Below are 19,499 nucleotides of genomic sequence, written 5' to 3' on the forward strand. Positions count from 1 at the left end.
GCTCCTCCTTCAATCCTCTCCTGGTCCTGGGAGAGAGTGGAGCAAGAGAGGTGGGGGAAGGAGGTGGTGGTGTAGAAACCCTTGCATCTACACCAGTCTGACCTATCTCTTCCCCTTCCCACACCTATTTTCCACTCTCCAAACTTGCAGTTTCTCCTGCCTCTGACTCTTGTTTCCTGGCTGTTATAGGTTACCCCAATTCACTGATCCCTTCTTCCAAGTCAGTTTCTAACCCTGCTTCTCCCAGTGACCACTCATCGGTATCCACTCACCAGTCCTCAGCATCCAGCCTGTCTCTGACATTTAGCCACTACTAATATATTTTGAGTTAATGACATTCATGCAGACTGTTCAAAACTTTATATACCTTAGACCTTATATATCACCGCTGCTAGCAGCAGACAGTGCAGAAAGTAGCTCAATCACACTCATCTTGCTTAATCAGATTCTGATGGAACAAATATTGTATGTGCATCATACTTAGGGTTGCCATGTTTCAAAAAGTGAGAATCCGGACACAAAGTTGATTAGCTTTTTTCACCCTGGTGTTTTTTGTTTGTTTAGTGTTGCCCAAAGTTGTTGAGCTTCTTTGGCAAAATCGCAAAAAAGTTTTTGAGCTATTTTTATGGAAAATGACACTGCTGACATGGATTGCCATAAGTCCACATTTTCCCAGACATTTTAGCAAATTTCCGCCCGCAGTATTCTGGCTGTGTCCAGGAAATTCTGGACATATGGCAACCCTGTCCTCTCCCCAATCACCCCCACAGGGCCAACTGGCACCAGCTGCCCTGTGGAAAGGAAGAAAAGAGGCAGGCAGGCAGGCAGGCAGGTAAAGGCAACGTCAGGACCTGTTCCAGTTGGACTGTCCCCTCCCCGATCCCCACAGAGCTAACATAGCAACTGACTTGTGGGATGGAACATCTGATGTCAGCTCCCACCCCTCCAGAACTGTTTTCTTTTTTTGAGGATGTGGTTCTTGATATATCTGTTGTGTTTCAGAAGGATTACTGGCCACTTCGAGGACTGCTGGAAAAGTGGAATATAAATCTACTAAACAAACAAAAACATGCATGGGCTATCTTAATTACAACTCATCTTCTTGCAATGAATTTAAGTAATGGGCTTTCAATACATAGTTAAGTGCAAATAAATGATAGACAGTGAGAGGCAGTGTTAGAAGTTCAGATATATTAGTTAGGTGCCAAATGGCACCTTAAAGCTAAGATACAGTTGTCACAATGGAATGTCTATTTGCCAGGGAGATGGACTACATGACCCTTGGGGTCCTTTACAATGCTACTATTCTATGATTCTATGATCTCAACTATACTGATTGACTGTAGCTTGCTCTTACAATTCACTTGTCCCAGTATGCAAGAAGGAGAAACACAAAGAGTTGTAATGGAAATGGTATTAACCATGGACTAAGGCAGAGGCTTTTAAACTGTGGTCGCCAACTTGGTGTCCAGAAATCTCCACGTAGTTGCAGTTGGACCCAGGCCAATAGCAAAATGCACTAACACTTTGCTTTCTAAACTCTCAGTAAGTATAAACAGCATACTAGCATTTGTTGTTGTTGTTATTTAGCATGACTGTTTCCTATTGGTTAAAATTCATCACTATTATAGTATCTACTGTTACTCTCATTTTCAAGTTATAAAAATTATTAGGATAGACCTACCAGTAGTCAAAATCTCTCTCTAGATACAAGGTCAAACATGTTTATTGTTGCAGTTTCTACTTATTTCAAAGGCATAAAAGTCAGCGTGCTTTCTTATGAGATATGTATATTTTCAGCATGAACAATGAACTCTCTGCATGGCCTCTGAACCCTATGCTTGCTCAGGAGCCTAAAGAAACTCTGAACTTCAGCAGAGGCCATTCAATAGACAATTATTCATCAGCAAAAGGCACAGAATCTCACCGTGAAAATATCACTACTTTACCTAACAGTTTCTTCATGGGTTGTCTATCAGCTTTTTCAAAACATTTCACTGTTTATTAGTAGCCCACTCAAAATAGTATTCAAAATGCTAACATTAGGTACTGGTGTTTTTTACTATAAATTCATAATATTACTAATTCATAAAGTAAATGCAATTTTTAAAAAAGAAGCCCTCTCCCATTCAACTTTGTAGACAGTTGCACTTCTACAGTAATTATTTGGACCATTTTGTTATTGAAAAGCACATACACTGTCAGATTACCATTCTTGGTAACTGTGTTAAGACCACTTTGAGGTCTTTTACAATCGAGTGGTATGCAAATTGTATGAAATAAAATAATTAAACAACACTCAAAACTCTTACAGCCATTTACAGGAAAACTGACCTTCGGTTCCAAAATAATCAGGGTTGGAGCAACTCCCCTATATGGAATGGTTACACTGTTTGGGGTTTTTATAAAAATAAAAAAAAGAGCTGAGTAAAGGGGACATGATAGTGCTGCATAAAATTACCCATGTGCGGAGAACGTGGGTAGGTATATTTTTTCCTCCTTTTGTCACAACGCCAGAACTCAGGGTCATCCAAAGCTGCTGAATGGTTGGAGATTCAGGACAGGCAACAGAAAGTACTTCTCTTCATATAGTGCATGTTTATAAGAATGGAATTCTCTACCACCAAATGATGGCCGCCAACTCAGATGGCTCAAAAAAGGGGATTCCTGTAGGATGTGGCTAGTGATGGCTACTGGTCACAAAGGCTGTATAACACCTCCAGGATCAGAAACAGCATGTCTCTGGTGAACCACAGCATGAGAGGGGCATTGTGCTCAAGTCCTGCCTACGGGCCTCTCACAAGACATCCGATTGGTCACTGTAGGAACTGGGATATTGGATTACAGTAGCCTTTGGTCTGATACAGTCATGAAGATCTTGTGTACATGTATTGGTGGGGGAGGGGTTAGAGAGAATCGTTTAAAAAGAATTTTAAATTAGATCTTGCTTAATAAACCCATGCCCAATCCCGAAGACTCAAAGTGCATACTAATGAGTTTACAGTCTTTTGAGTGTGGGAGGGAGAAGAAAACAATCTACTTGCTTGCATCCCTCAATGTCCTTGGGCTCAAACAATCAAGCCCAAGCAAGCAACATTGTCTCTTATCTCCCAAACAATACAGCACTTATTTAAAAGGGACCACAACAATACTAATAGTAATTAGGCCAAATGACTGGATAAACAGAATGCAGCCCTCTTGAAAAGCCCATGTGTTTCAAGGCCCTCTCTCCTGTAAAACAGTTTGGGTGACAAAGAAAGCATTTGTATTCACAGTCACTGCTACTTTTATGCAAGACGACTTCCTATAGATTTCCTGTCAGGAAGAGAGCTTCCTTTTAAAATAGCCGAAGTGTTTAGATACAGTACCCATTCCACCCAAAACCAATATTTGGAAAGGCAAAGGACAGAGTTCATTAAAAAAAAAGGGAGAGAGAGAGAGAGTCAACCCACAAAGAGGCCAAAATTACTTTTCCAGCTACAGTATCACATGCTAGATTTGCTTTACATCATTCTTGTTTCAACTGCCACTTGTGCTATACTCCTAACAATTATAGTGTATTACTCATAGTGGATGTGTCACCTGCTCCCTCTCCTCCCACCCCCCACACCATACGTTCTTGCATTGTAGCACTGCAGATTATTGCCTCTGGGATATTCAAAGATGTAACATTCTGTTTTAGAATGTCCAGACACAATAGGCACTACCTTCCCATCCCCCAAACAAGTACAGACTCATATATGTGTCTATATTACTTACACACATACACACACCTCTGGAACCAGACAACTCAGTATTGATAATCAAACTGGACCATGCAACTACTCTCCAGAGTTTGTTTTTATGAATACACACATACTTTGCATTTAATTCATGCTAATTGTCACCTATAAAACTCTTAGGTGAAATACATCTGTTAAAAGGACAACTCTTTCAACAACACTGCTTTCAAGAAAAACAAAGAAACCTGTTTCCCCCCCTCCATAGTCTTAATACAGTTGCAGAAAACTAATTGTCTATTCTGTTGGGCATTATCTAATCATTCTGATCTAAAATGTTCCAAATCTCTCTCTTTTTTTGGGAGGGGGGAAAAACTGCACTGTGATAATGAACACCAGCTCAGATTCTAGGTGTATACAGTGAGGCCAGATTTCTCATAGGTGTGTTGCTATATGTACTGCAGCAACCAAACTATAAACAATATAGTTGCCTTTCAGCTCCTTAAAGCATAAATTACACTTGTCATTTCATTTAATGCATACCTTCTGAGCAAAACAAATAAGCTTGTTCACCAAAACTTAGTCAAGTAATATTTCCATAAAAGATTTATTTTTTATGTTTATGGTTGCTGACAAAAGAATGTTCACAAGAGATTCTTAAAACATAAGAATCTGCTCCAGTACTGTTTAAAGTGACATATTTATTAGAATGCAAAGGAATAAGTTAGGTATGTAAATTGCTGATAACCACTAAGTTTGACTTGAATCTGGGGATGGGATACAGGAAGGAGATGGAAAACCTTTTCTAGATACATATAAGAAATCTTCATTTCTCTAAGCTAAAGTGAGTCTCACAGGGAAAAATATGCCTTGATGATAAATGGGGTATTTGGCATCATGGTCATGAAACATTATGTCGGATTGTCACACTAACGAAGCACTCAAACAACAAAGGAGGCTTCCAAGATATTTTGTCCTTCTCGTCAACATTCTCTTAAAGATTATTTCCTGTTCCCTCCTGAACATCTCAAAAGGGAATCATAGAATGGATGGAATATAAAGGCATCATTAAAAGGGAGGGATGAGGCATTTCCTTTCATAATTTTTATTAAAAGATGACTGTTTCCCCTTGTTATAATCTTCCACAGCTTTATTGTTTGTGCTCTTATCCTGCCATGCATGCACAAGCATGTTGGTGCAGTGTCCATTATTCTAAAGAGCTTCCACTGAAGCAATTGAATAGATGAGCATACACATGTGATACATATCCACAGACACCCTGTCCTCCTAACACACAAATGTTTATATTTATACTTATTTTTGTATAACCAAAAAGAACTTCCATAGACAAAAACAGTCTACTGGGACACGAAGGCTCTATTCACAGAAACCCCAACAGCAGCGACACTTTTTGTTGTTGTTTAGAAAATGAAACGCAGAAATGCCTATTGAGATAATTGCATTTAGCTGGATTAAGAGGCAATATCTGATTTGGTAATCATGATTTAGCAGAAGGAGACCAGGGATGCAGATTTGGGAGGGGGGGAGAGACTTCTGGGATCACATCTACTAGGCATTTTGATTCGTTGAAAATACTGATCTGACCATTTTTCTCTCCATTTATTTTAGGGGGAAGCGGGGGGGGGGCCTGGAAGGCTTTAAACACCATATTGAGCAGGCCCTGCTGTGAATCTTCCTGAGGTACAAAATGGTGGATGTGAGCTTTAAAAGAAATTGCATTATTCATTACAACCTATGTTAATCAGTCACAAGATAACCCCCTTTTTTTTTTACACAGCACAGGGGAGATAAACAAACATGCGAGCCCATGCCTTGAAACAAACATACAGATCTACACACACACACAAACACACACAGCCAGTTACTGACCAGATGTCATGTAGCCCCGTGAAGCCTGGGAAAGGAAAGCTGGGGGGAAATGTTTGTGCAGGCGGTAGTCCTTTTCACTGCGGGACCTCATGCGATCAGAGGCCCGGTCAGAAAAATCAGAGCTAGGCCAGGCTCGCCGCAAGGTTGTACTTCGCGTCTTCTTCATTTTGAGGCTACCTGCAGTCTAATCCACCACGAGCAGCAGCAACAACAGCAGCAGGAGCGGCATGAGCCAGGAGGCCTCACGGCTTGCTCGCTGCACTCGTTTTACACCCGTCTCTTTACAGGCACCGCTCGGGTCGGCTCTGCAAGCAACATTTTGCCACTACCTTGTCCATCAAGCAGACCGCAGGTCCTTTCCTTTCCCCCCTTGGAAAGATCCAATTCTTTTACACACGTCCCACAATACATTACACTTCATTGGCGCTCAAACCCGGCTTGTAGCTTCCAGAGTCATGTGGAGGAGAGGCAAATTATGTGGCTTCTAAGGCGGGGGGGGGGGGAGTAGTGGCGGTGGAGGAGGAGAGCGACCGAAAAAAAGGGGGGAGGGGGGAGAAGAGAAGCGATCTGCAGCGTGGAAGCTCTGGGGTCCCAAAACAATAGGTCGATTCAGCACAGAAAGGCTCGGCCAACTGTGATCTGCAACACAAAAGGCCCAGGCGAATTAGGCAAAGCAGGCTGCCTTTGGGCTTGACCCGAAAGACGGCAGGGAGCAAAGCAAAGCAGCATCGGGTCTGCAATGCCATAGGAATCGCGGGGAAGTGCTGGTAGCGGCCAAAGGCTGGCTTCCCCCGCCCTCCTCCAACCTATCAGAATCCGAGCAAAACATCAATGGAGCAGCCGAAAAATCATGGCTGCAGCAGCAGCAGCGACCATTCTCCCCGTTAGCAGCTCTCGCAGCTCCTCCTGCCGCACTGGCAGAGCAAGGATCCCTCGCTCGCGCGCCCATTCAAGGTGTACATAAACCTACAAGCAGCAGCGATGGTGCTCGATGCAGATGGTCATCATGGCCGAGGGCTCCCGAGTCCCGTCTCTTCCAGACTCCTGCAGCCGGCCGTCCTTCCTTCCTTCTCGCATGCACGCTTATTCCTCTTTTCCCATCACCGCCTGTGTTTGCCTACGTCTGCGCCCGTCGAGCCGTGCCAGCTCCTCCAGCCTTGGGGGGCAGCCGGACCGCGAGATTAAGCCCAACGCGCTTTGCTTTCTGCAAATCCGGTGCGTTTGCCTTGCCTCCCTGCTCCTCTCCGCCTCGACTACAGTGAATAGCTACTGAAGGCAGGAAACAAGGCAGCCACCCAGTCTTATGCTAATCAAGGAGCTGCCTTAAGTTAGACGCGCTCAGCCAGTCGGGCGGCACATTCTCATGTAAAATAGCCCTGGGCTCACCCAAACCTTCGCTTGTGCCCCAGCCTATAATCAGTTTGTGCGTATTTACATACAAAGTTGTGTGTTTTTTTTTAATTTTCAAAATAACAATCCAGCCTCTACCTTCTCTCTTTTCTTACAAAGAAAAAACAGAAACGCCTTTGTTTTTCTGTTTTGTTTTGTTTTTTGAAACCAAACCTGCCTGATAGATTTCTTAGCCTGTCCAAACAATCACTGATGTTGGAAAGGGTGGGTGGGGAGGGAGATTGGTGGAGGTAACCCATTCATTTGACAGCTGGAGAGGAACTCTAGGACAAAAGTACCGGTAATCAAACTGCCTAGAAGCAGCTCGTACTACTACTACTTCTTTGGCCCTTCTCTCTCTCTCTCTCAGCACACACTGCCAACCAATCAGACTCTATGAGAAAGGCCTGTAATCTCTTTTGCAAACCAAAGGCTTGGTACAGCTGTTTCTAGTCCAATAGCCAATCATTGTGAGACAACAATGCATGCAGGATACTAAAAGGAGAGAGGTCCAATTCTGTTTGGGATGTCTGTGAGCTGGAGAGCACCCAAGCAGCCAGAGAATGACTGTGGGAAGGCTGTAGGATTCTGTTCTATCTGGAGACTTAGAGGGAGACACACACACACACACACACACACACACACACACACACACACACCCTCCACCCCTTTTACCTCTCCACCAAAAGGAATTTTAACTATGCTTGTTTTTAACCGCAAGAGCTCTTAAGGCCAATAATTTTCATTCGGAATAACATTATTTACTATCAAACAATTCAGAGGCCTTGTTTATCTATAGGAACATTTTTATCTGGTGCCTACATTCCACTCTGGGCAGCTGAAAGCAATCAAAAGCAACCAAAAAGTACAATAAAAATTTATAAGGTACAATATAACACAAATAGACTAGAACAGGAGATAAAGTAAGGCATCAGATAAAAAAACACAACTCCAGGTAAAAAAAAACTTTCCGAATAAAACACACACCTGCCAGAACAGGAAAGGTTTTGCCTCATGGCGAAACACCATAAAAGAGGTGGCCAATAAAATCTCCAAGGACACAGAGTCCCAAAATTTAGGTGTGACCACAGAGAAGATTTTCTCTCTAGTCCCTATTTATCATGTCTCTGTCACAGTCAGGACATAAAGAGCCTCTTTGGAGGCTACTACCCTTCCAGCACACACGCGCACACACATTTCTGTTTTCATTAGCCATTCACCTGTTCACTTTTTTAAAAAAGTCCTTTTATGCTATATAAACAATACTCTGAAGAAATGGATATGAGTAGTGAAATTGAACTTCCAACAATAGTTTTCAGTGTGGACCTGAAAGGGTTAACTTCTCATATGCAAAGTAACAGATTAAGAGCCCGGGACATTTTTCTCTCTTCCTTGCTGGGCTCACTAGTCACTACAAAGCTTTTGCTCCCCAGAGTCAATGAAGGCCACACTAGGACTAGAAATGTTTTAAGAAGAACTTTTTCCTTTCCTAGTCCCTGAGAACACATTTCCTGCCACTTATTTTCATAGAGATGTCATCAATACTTCAAAGCTGCCCAGGGATATCCAGTGTTACATACATGAGATTAGTCACCCAAGTTGCCACCTGAAAATTAAAGGTAAAGGGACCCCTGACCATTAGGTCCAGTCGTGACCAACTCTGGGGCTGCAGCGCTCATCTCACTTTACTGGCCGAGGGAGCCGGCGTACAGCTTCCGGGTCATGTGGCCAGCACGACTAAGCCGCTTCTGGCGAACCAGAGCAGCGCATGGAAACGCCGTCTACCTTCCCACAGGAGCGGTACTTATTTATCTACTTGCACTTTGACGTGCTTTCGAACTGCTAGGTTGGCAGGAACAGGGACCGAGCAATGGGAACTCACCCCGTTGTGGGGATTCGAACCGCGACCTTCTGATCGGCAAGCCCTAGGCTCTGTGGTTTAACCCACAGCGCCACCCGGGTCCCCACCTGAAAATTACTTTGCTGCTAAACATTCTTCCCTCCTTTTTTCTTGCCATGCTGCAATTCTCAACAGCTTAAAATATATAAATGGTAGTTCCCATTTCATCCAAACGGAGAAACTGCAGTTACTGGGTTGAGAGCAAGTCAGAATCTTAAACCAACTTCAAGGTTTCTCTAGGGGATTTTAAATATCACCTTCCATAGGTAATTTTGCTGCTGTTCAGCTGATCATTACAGTAATGAATGAAAGGTGAATTAAGGACCATAGATATGGTTGGGGTTGTGGACCTCCTTTCACCTCCTTTCAACTTCTAATTCGGCCATGGATTTGTAAACAAGTCAGAGGTTGGAGTGAGTTCAAAACATTAACCCTGGGCCAAGGTAACAGATTGTGTAAAGAGGTGCTTTGCCTTCATTGGTTTTACAGATTACTATTAATTCATCACAGAGACCAAGAAGTAGCTTTGCTCATTAGCACAAGTTTAATTTACCAATGACAACCACCATATGGTTCTCTTTGACTTAAAAGGAGAAAAAGTGGTGGATGCAATCTTTCTGCAGAAAAGTCATTGCACCATCCATTACACAGCCATCTCTTGGAGAATATCGCTAAGGCTAAACGTGGCAGGGGTTCATTTAAACAAAAAAATCACATGGGAACGCCATGGGAGACCATTTTCAATGGACCACAGTGTCATTGCTCCAAACAAGTCAGCAGGAATAAATTCAAGTCAGTGAGGTTTCCAGGTCAAGCTGCCAAACTTCTGCCACTCAAGACATCACCATCTTAATGTTCCCCACTTTTCTTCCAGTACAACACAAAGAAGAACACAACTACAGTACCATTTCCACAAGCACTTCCACGCTATATATACACACTGCTAACCATCTGTGAAACACTGCAACAGTTTCCCCACTGAAAGCCATATTAAACAACGAAAGGTTCTCACTACATATAATTATAAATAGGCATATCTTTAACGTAGCAATGAATACATAAAAACCCTATATCCATTATTGCCAAAATATTTCACATTTTTAAAAGGTCATGGATTTGAAAGGTGCAACTTCAAAAGTAATTAGGCATGAGTAAGTGGATGCTTCTTATAAAAGAAAGTAATAAATATTGGAAGTTCTATATGGATTGCACTACTTATCTGGAGATAAGACTGAATAAGCTTCTAGTTTAGTTTACCGGCAACACCAAAGTAAACAGAATAACAAAGCTCAAAACAGTAATGAAAAAAAGACAGAAGGGGATCTCTCCACACTGACTGGATAAACAAATATACTAGCAAATAAAATTCACTGCTAGTAAGAGCAAAGTAATGCACGCTAGGGACAAACAATCATAACTACACAATGCACATTCATAGGTTGGCTGCGGCTACCTAATAAACTGATCATAATAGAAAGTCCACCAGGAATGTCAACCCAGTGTGTTGAAACAAAAAAGGCAAATGGCTTCAAATAGATTAAACAAGTTAGTGGAGGGTACATTTCAATAGAATTTAGCCATGACAGGTGAAGATGTATTTCCCATGCTCAAGTGCTTCTTTCTGTCTATGACATACTAGAAGCAAAAAGCAGGGGGATGATATTGTCAATTTGCTTTGCCAATGCTCATCCCTGGGACACGTGATCAGTTCTTGCGAATTTCTTTAGTCTGAAAGTTGGTGTTAGATGGGTGGTTAGGTGGCACTACTGGGACACCAGCAGTTTCTCTAGCCTTTAAATGTGGAAAGTTTGGTCTGGGGTCAAGACCGCCTCTTGACTAACAAGCAAAAAGCATCATAAGATGTACGCATTTCAGCCTTAAACTGCTAATGTTAATTGAAACCTTAAAGAGTTCAAAGGTTCAAAGGGGGGAGGCTGAGATGGTGAAAAGTTTTGTTTGGAAAGCTCAAACATGAAAACAGAGCTCTGCATCCATCCATCTCTTCCACATGGAGTAAGCAACAACAAAACCAACAAGTTTAGGAGTTCAGGGGCAATGGCTACTTAGTGAATAAAATATATATTGGTTAAAGTTCTACGCTGGATATAACAGAAATGCCCCAACGAGTGTGGATGTTATACACAGAGAGTGCAGGCACAGAGCTTCAACTAATGTACCACTTGGTAAGAGTCCTGAATCTTAAGAGCTGGGGGAAAGAGGCTGGAATTTCTTAAACAGAGAAAAGGAATTGGGATTTATTATACACATGAGTTGGCAATTACAAATGCTGCAGTGCACCCCCTCTATCCCTTTTCAGGTCACTTTCAAAAGAAATGACTTTTATGAGTGGCCCAATACTGGGTTACAGGAAGTCCCAGGTTTCGTCTTTCCCACACTGATACTGAGGTTCACTAAGCAAAGTAACATGAAGAAAGGACACAGTACAGCATCTCTCTTAGGATGTCTGCCACTGATTTAATTTGTTCCCTTTCAGAAAATGCTCATCATCATCCAAATCAGATATACAAAGGGCGCCACAAAAAGGAACAGTTGGCAAGAATCACAATCTTTTGGCTGTCTCCATCCTAAGTACGTATAAGATTGTTTCCACTGATGGAATTGAATTAGCACCACAGTTGCCAGTTTGACACATTTCAGGGTATATCTTCTTAGATGCAATGTTTGAACAAATTTTGTCTTTTGAAAACTTGAGAGATACAGAGAGAGAGAGCAAAGCGATTCCCAGGCTGCTGATGTAAGAGCAGGATCTTCCAAATATAAAAGCAGGAGCCATTCAGACATCCTCAGGCTAGTCTGCCACTTACCTGCAGAAGGGCAGCAGGTATATTAGGCTATTGTACTAATCCAGGCTTAATTACAGAACCTCTTAAGCTTATTTCAGATTATATTTCTCTCCCTTCTTGTGGTTCTGGGATGCACAATAACAGGAATGCAGTGCTTCTCTTCCACCAGCTTTTCTTTTCCTTTGTTCTACAATGTGTTTATTTTAACAAACAATTACTTTTAGTCCGGTTAGATTCCCCATTCTCTAAATGTCCCATCGAGAGAAGAAAGGTTTTGCTGATTTATATCCTATTCTGCTTTTTAATCCAAAGGCTTGTGCTCACAGGTACACATTTCATAGGTGGCAACCTATGACTCAAGGCTCATACTTCTTACCCTGCATTTTTTAAAGAGTTGAAAGTGAAGCAGGAAACCACCTCAGTTTGAAATACCTGCAGCCATGCTTGCATGAACAGTTACTTCAGTTTAATAAATCCTAATCCTCTTCAGCTCATACTCCGTCCTCTATGTCAGGCAAGGGGACAGTGAGAAGGAAGACTGAATACAGAGTCCTTAGAGAGGGGGCCCACAGTCACTGCCATTCACACGGACATAACCAGAGAAGCTTTCCAAGCAAATGTGACCTGAATAAGGTCACACAACCTGTTCTTAGGATGCTGCTGAACACACCAAGACGGAGCTAGGAGGACCTTCTTCAGTTCAAGGGATGCATTCTCTCCCAGGCAACCTTACAAGGGCCACATGTAAATTTAACCTTTCTTCCCTGTCTCCCACATGCACACGTAATGGGGAAATGTAGTTTGAACTAGTTTCTATAGACACTCATGCACCCGTCCCAACAGTCATCTCTCAGAGAAGCAAGATGTATTATCAGAATTCAAGGACACATTCCAAACTAGACAAAACTGTTTGGAGTGTATAGCAGAGCCAGTGAAAGGTGTGGCCTAGGGAGAGTTCCAAGACAGAGAGCAGCCTGGAGGTCTGCATTTGGCCCCCAGGCCCCCATATTCAGATTCAGTAGAAAATGAATAAGGCTTCTCATTCAGTTCCCAACAGAGCCTTTGATCCCAAAAACCTTCTCCCCACAAGCACCTCAGCCACTTTCTCTCATGATGAAAATTCCCTTTTGCTCAGAGTCATTACAAAATTCTTCCTCTTAGGCCACTTATTATGCATCTTCATTCATTCATTCATTCATTCATTCATTCACTCACTCACTCACTCACTTACTTACTTACAGTGGTGCCTCGCAAGACGAAATTAATTCGTTCCGCAAATCTCTTCGTCTTGCGGTTCTTTCGTCTTGCGATGCACGGTTTCCCATAGGAATGCATTGAAAATCAATTAATGCGTTCCTAGGGAAACCGCCTTCAGACCAGGTCCGGGGACAGTCTGTCCCCGGACCTCTTCTGAAGGCTGGGGGGGGACACAAGGGCTTTTCTTCCCACCCCCAGCATTTTAAAAAACCCCGGGACAGCGGAGGACTTCTCCGCTGTCCGGGCGATCTTAAAATGCTGGCGGGCGGCATTTTAAAATCGCCCCGGACAGCGGAGGACTTCTCCGCTGTCCGGGGCGATTTAAAAGCCCCTGGGAAGGCAGGCAGGGGGGGACAAAGACTTTTGCCCCCCGCCAGCCTTCAGAAGAGGTCCTGGACCTCTTCTGAAGGCGGGCGGGGGGCGAAAGTCTTTGCTCCCCCCCCCGCCTGCCTTCAAAAGGTGTCCCCGCGGCGGCGGGAGGTGTCCCCTGCCCCCCGCCCGGCTTCGGAGCACCGGGAGAAGCGATCTCCCCGCAGCCCCTTGCTGCAAAAGACGTCCGGGGGAAGCGGGGAAGAAGCGCTTCGCTTCCCGCTGCCCCCGGACGTCTTTTGCAGCAAGGGGCTGCAGGGAGATCGCTATCTCCCTGCAGCCCCTTGCTTCAGAAGAGGTTCGGGGGCAGCGGGAAGCGAAGCGCTTCGCTTCCCGCTTCCCCCGGACGTCTTTTGCAGCAAGGGGCTGCAGGGAGATCGCTATCTCCCCCCAGCCCCTTGCTTCAGAAGAGGTTCGGGGGCAGCGGGAAGCGAAGCGCTTCGCTTCCCCGCTTCCCCCGGACGTCTTTTGCAGCAAGGGGCTGCAGGGAGATCGCTATCTCCCCCCAGCCCCTTGCTTCAGAAGAGGTCCGGGGGCAGCGGGAAGCGAAGCGCTTCGCTTCCCCGCTTCCCCCGGACGTCTTTTGCAGCAAGGGGCTGCAGGGAGATCGCTATCTCCCCCCAGCCCCTTGCTTCAAAAGAGAAGACCCGCTGTCCCCGGGGCAAGCTTCGTTTTGCGAAGCAAGCCCATAGGGAAATTCGTCTTGCGAGGCAACTCGAAAACGAAAAAACTTTTCGTTTTGCGAGTTTTTCGTCTCGCGAGGCGTTCGTCTTGCGGGGTACCACTGTACTTAACTTACCTACCTACCTACCTACCTACCTTAAATTTGTATACTGCCCTTCATTCAAAGATCTCAGAGCAGTTCACAGCATACAAGTTTCTACATACTAGCAAACAGGAGCAGCTAAGGCACCTAAAGGAAAGGCTTTGGCAAATCCTGTTGGATTTACCCTGAATATTGGCTTGAATGAGAATGAGCCAATGGGAAAGCAAATGTTGCTGCCCCTGCCAGGCGTTTCTCAGTTCTGGATTAAAATTTCTTCTGACCAGTAAAGTACACTGTTGGGTTAAAATATGATGAACCACAAAACAGCAGTTCTGGAGAATGAGTCAAATAACAAATGAGGGTAAGTAGTGGAGAGGGGGGTGATAACTGGGATGGCACAGTTATGGGAAGTAGATGCAGAAAAGGTGTGGAGAGCAAAAAGCAGATTGGCATGTTGCAAACACAGCCAGAGCAAGGAAAGCGATTAAGGCTGAAACCCAATGCAATTTACCAGGGAGTACCATATTTTTTGCTCTATAAGACTCACTTTTTCCCTCCTAAAAAGTAAGGGGAAACTTCCGGGTTAGCGCGATCAGCAAATGGCGGATTCCCTCCGAGCTCCGGGAGCGATCCGTGAGAGAGCCTGTAGAAGATATTTACAGATTTTGACAGCTGTCAAATGAGCTGTCAAAGTCAGGAAATTCTATCTTTTGCTACTTGTGCCGGTTATTTTTGTTACATTGGACTGTAAGTTTTCGAAACTAGAGAGGAAATAAGAACAAAATAACCCGATTGTTGGAGAAAGAAAACTTAGTAACTAGAATCCCTCTAGAGGGGGTTCTGAGATATTACAATGGCTGCAGATGGAAAAATACAGGCAGAGTTGGATAGGGTGTTTGATTTCCTGGGAAAGCTGCAAGAGCAGAGTGATGTTATGGCTACAAATCTTACAACCTTGAACCTTAAAATAAACAAATCTGCGGAAGCGGCTAAGGACTGGACTCAAGAAAAGCAGCTGGAAAGGAAGATACATGTGCTGTTTTGGAGGAATGCGAAGGAGGAGCGGAAATGTTGCAAGTGAAAAAGGACAACCAGAGGCCTGTTAAGTTGGAATATAAGGAAAGCAAGGTTTGGATGACGAAATTTTGGTTCGAAATGGAGAATGAAGATTGGGGATTTTTCCCTATGGGGAGTCCGGAAGACCTATGGATTACAAATTTGATCAAGGTGAAAACTGGAATGTTTGGGACATTTGGGACACTTGGACTTAGAAAAAATAAGAAGCAGGACCTGGACTTTTTCTTTGAATATGGAGGTCTGGTTGGAAAAAACATGGACCCTACTGGGTCAAAGATGCTCCAAGATCTGATGTTCAACATAAAGGACTGTCAACAAAACCGGCTGAAAGGGACCGAGAGAGATTTAAGGGCCTCGGACGTGATAGATCCAGGCTGAGAACTGACAGACTGAAGGACAATTTCTGGGGATCGAAACTGGGGGGGGGGGGAGCTTTGGAATCCAAAGAGGTACAATTATATGTTTTCATTCGACAGGTTGTTTTGTAATTATTTTAATAATTGGGAACCTCGTGAAAGGGAACTTGGGTCGACCTTAGAAAAAGGGGTTAATGTCGAGTATTAAAATGAGGTCTAGAAGTTTAAAATTGGCTAACTAAGACGGATTAAGTAAAATATCAATAAGGGATAATTTGGGTATAAAGAACTTGCTGAGCTAAATTTTTGGAATTGGGATGCAAGAAGGGGAGGTGGGGGAAGTCCGGGAAAGTGGTTAAGAAAATAAGGTTTTAAAATTATACGTGTTATTTGTGTGTAGTGTCGATGTGTATGTTTATGTTTTTGTGTTTGTCTAAAAAAAAATGAGAAAACCCTAATAAAATTTTTATTAAAAAAATAAATAAAAAGTAAGGGGAAATGTGTGTGCGTCTTATGGAGTGAATGCAGGCTGCGCAGCTATCCCAGAAGCCAGAACAGCAAGAGGGATTGCTGCTTTCACTGTGCAGCGATCCCTGTTGCTGTTCTGGCTTCTGAGATTCAGAATTTTTTTTTCTTGTTTTCCTCCTCCAAAAACTAGGTGCGTCTTGTGGTGCATCTTATAGAGCGAAAAATACGGTAAGTCTTATTGAAACCAAGGGGCTGTGCTGTGCTGACTAATGTCGTCTCCAAAACACATCATGGCTCTCTGATGGACTGAGGGCCTCACTACTGAAATAAAGCACAGAGCATGTGTTTTCAGGGGGGAAAACCCCCAGGTATTATAAATATCCTCAAGTTTCACCTGGTTGATTTAAGATTTTACAAGTTTCACAGCTCTCATAATATGTACTGTACAACATTATACAGAGCTTAAGCAGAGGGGGAAAGGGTTTAGTACATTTCTCATGCATTTTGCATAACCATGTTCTATGGCTGTACACAAGTCAAGGGCTGAAATCTGGAGGATCTCAAAGGCAAAGACCATTTTCTTTTTCTCAGGTAGCAGCGCATCTCCACATAGCACTACAAGGTGCTTTTAAAACTTTTTCAACTTTGAAAAAAAAAAGTAGCTTGTGATAGGGAGGAAGAGCTTGCTGTTCAGAAAAGAGAGGTACTGCTGCATGAGAACATGAAAACAGCTGTGAAGATTCTGCCCAATATTCAGTCTTGCTGTTTGATTTTGAAATTGATTTGAAATTTGTAAGAATAAATAGACATATTTAGCAGAAATGTGCTACCAATAAGTAAAGGTAAAGGGACCCCTGACCATTAGTTCCAGTCATGACCGACTCTGGGGTTGTGGCGCTCATCTCACTTTATTGGCCGAGGGAGCCAGCGTACAGCTTCCGGGTCATGTGGCCAGCATGACTAAGCCGCTTCTGGCGAACCAGAGCAGCGCACGGAAACACCGTTTACCTTCCCGCTGGAGTGGTACCTATTTATCTACTTGCACTTTGACGTGCTTTCAAACTGCTAGGTTGGCAGGAGCTGGGACCGAGCAATGGGAGCTCATCCCGTTGCGGGGATTCGAACCGCCGACCTTCTGATCAGCAAGTCCTAGGTTCTGTGGTTATACAGTGCGCTAATTTTGGCATGATCCTTAGAGCAGGGGTACAGAACCTGTGGCCCTCCAGACGCTGTTCAACCCCACAGCTCCCATCAGCCAGCATGGCCAATGGGCAGGAATGATGTCCTCTCAAACTTGTACTTAAGACTGGATCCTGTTTTACTGTACTTTCCTCCAACCCTTGTGTGTCAGACAGTACCATACTGGCATGTAGAGGATACAGGTGCTTCTCATTTTGGGGACTTGAAAACATCCACATTGTAACTGCTCTGCACTGGTACTGCCAAGATTCATGTGAGCCATACATTTCACAGGAGTTTACCTATCAGTCGCTTGGAAGGGACAGCAAAGCAACAGCAGAGGTAACCATCACTATAGTGATGTATGTTGAGACAGACAACAACTCAGAAGGGTCCAATCAGCTGAAGCAGCAGAGAGAATAGCATGATGGTCTTATGTGGCCTGTGGGCCACCTGTTGAGCACCCTTTGCTTTATATTATTTCCCTTCAGTTTCTCAACTAAAACATTAACCGTGCTAAGGCATGGTGTTAAATGCTGAAACATTCAACAGCTGCTCTCTTGTTACAGGCAAGATTGTACAGACAGCAGCTTTAAAAAGCCACAGGGTAACTTGCCCTGCTTGCCAGTGAGCTCTTTGATGAAGATGGGGGAAGAGACAAACAGGTGCCTACTGTTATATTTGGACAGCTGATAAATCGTGTAATGGCATTTGCTAGAGGAAATTTATTATCTTCTTCCCTTATAGCATGCTGTCATTTAAAATGATATGCAGTACAGCTGGCTTCTATATGTCAACTTGTGGCCTTTGTGCTATAGATATTTAAAACTGTGGAAAACAAAAGTTGAGGCCAGCATTTATCCCAGCCCAAAATACTATTTAATTGTCCGTAGGTTTGTTTGTGTAACTTATTTTTATTACCACGTTTTATTTTACATAGAAAGTTAATGGATTGTCATATGGTTGGTGGTCAAATGCCACGTCTACAATAAATATTCTTATTACTGCAGGAGTAAAACGATCCATGAGAGTCATCTTTTGAGATGCTATTACACATGCACTTTAGCTGAAAAGGCTTATGAGCAACTTGTTTTGCTTGGAAATACATTTAGTTGGTTCATACAACACAGTAAGCCAAACTAGGTTTAAATGGTTTATTCTTGGCTACAGCTCATAGCTGGCAAGAAGAGAATTTAGTCATGAGCTCAATTCAGATGACACATTAGTTCAGGGGTCAGCAAACTTTTTCAGAAGGGGGCCGGACTATATTTTGAAGTGTGGGGGGGAGAATGAACAAATTCCTATGCCCCACAAATAATCCAGAGATGCATTTTAAATAAAAGGACACATTCTACTCATGTAAAAACACGCTGATTCCCGGACAGTCCACAGGCCGGATTTAGAAGGCGATTGGGCTGGATCCAGCCCCCGGGCCTTAGGCTGCCTACCCATGCATTAGTTCAAATTAGTGTTGCTGCAATAGTAAAAAAAAAAAAAAAAAAAAAAAAAAAAGAGCAGGGAGGAGCATAGCAGCCGCAGGATTCTTCCTGGGAGGCTACACATCTGTGCAGTCCTGTTAAGCCACACTTTGTCTTATCATTTTAGGTGAACCAGGCCACTGTATATCTAGTGGCAAAGGGGTAAGGAAGACGAGAGAGAACACGTACATGTGTGTAGTGGGGGCTTGCAACCATGCCACCCAACATCCTGTGTTTGTCTTGTACAGTGGGCGGGTTTTACCTAACCAGACCCGTCAGCGGAAGAAGCCCTGTGCAAGGACTTCCACATGTGCAATGGGTTGCTCCCCCTCTCCCTTCCCCATCAAAATGGGCTCTGGAAGGCTTGGGAGAACCTCCAGAACAGTGTGCAGGGGGAAGAGGGAGGGATAGTTCCATCTGGCAAAACTGAAATGCTTGTGCAGATGGAATGATTAAAAGAGTGCGACGCTGACTCTCACCCAGTGGCTGTATTAACAAGTCCTTTTCAAACCTCCTAGCAAGAATAACACAGAAGTCAGGGGCACATGAAGGGTTGGCCACCACCTGAAACATTCATTGTACACGTAATGTGTATCACCATAAAACAGAAGCATTCCTCAAAGAGAAAGTACTGATTATTTGGCTGAGAAAACAGGCTCACACCTAAAGCCCAGAGAAGGCAAAAGAAAGGAGGCAGACATTATTATTTAGACACTTGCTCAAGAGTAATCCTCGCCCCCAAGAACTGTAGCCAAAACTGTAGCCTGAGTCCATGAGGCTTGAACATAGAAATAACTTGCTAGGGGAGTGGCCATTTGGACTGAAACTGCGTCACTTCTCTTTCTCC

The 19,499-nt window shown here is 43.7% G+C and overlaps 1 protein-coding gene across 4 annotated transcripts in view; it reads right to left on the bottom strand.

Annotated features, from left to right (window-relative positions):
• STOX2 (storkhead box 2) overlaps positions 1 to 19,499 on the bottom strand; it is a 133,056-nt gene that overhangs the window by 73,569 nt on the left and 39,988 nt on the right. The window contains exon 1 of one of the 4 annotated variants that reach the window (XM_081208766.1): positions 6,580 to 6,957. The exons of 2 other annotated variants lie outside the window; for them this stretch is intronic. Coding sequence is in view for 1 of the 2 variants with exons in the window: in XM_081208764.1 (XP_081064890.1) it covers positions 5,610 to 5,775 (166 nt within the window). In the remaining variant the exon portion in view is untranslated. Of the gene's footprint in view, positions 1 to 5,609; positions 6,958 to 19,499 lie in introns of those variants that run through there. One more of the 4 variants, XM_081208764.1, reaches the window with a different exon arrangement.

This window comes from Podarcis bocagei (genome assembly GCF_964188305.1).
Source record: "Podarcis bocagei genome assembly, chromosome: 9".
Classification (NCBI taxonomy): domain Eukaryota; kingdom Metazoa; phylum Chordata; class Lepidosauria; order Squamata; family Lacertidae; genus Podarcis; species Podarcis bocagei.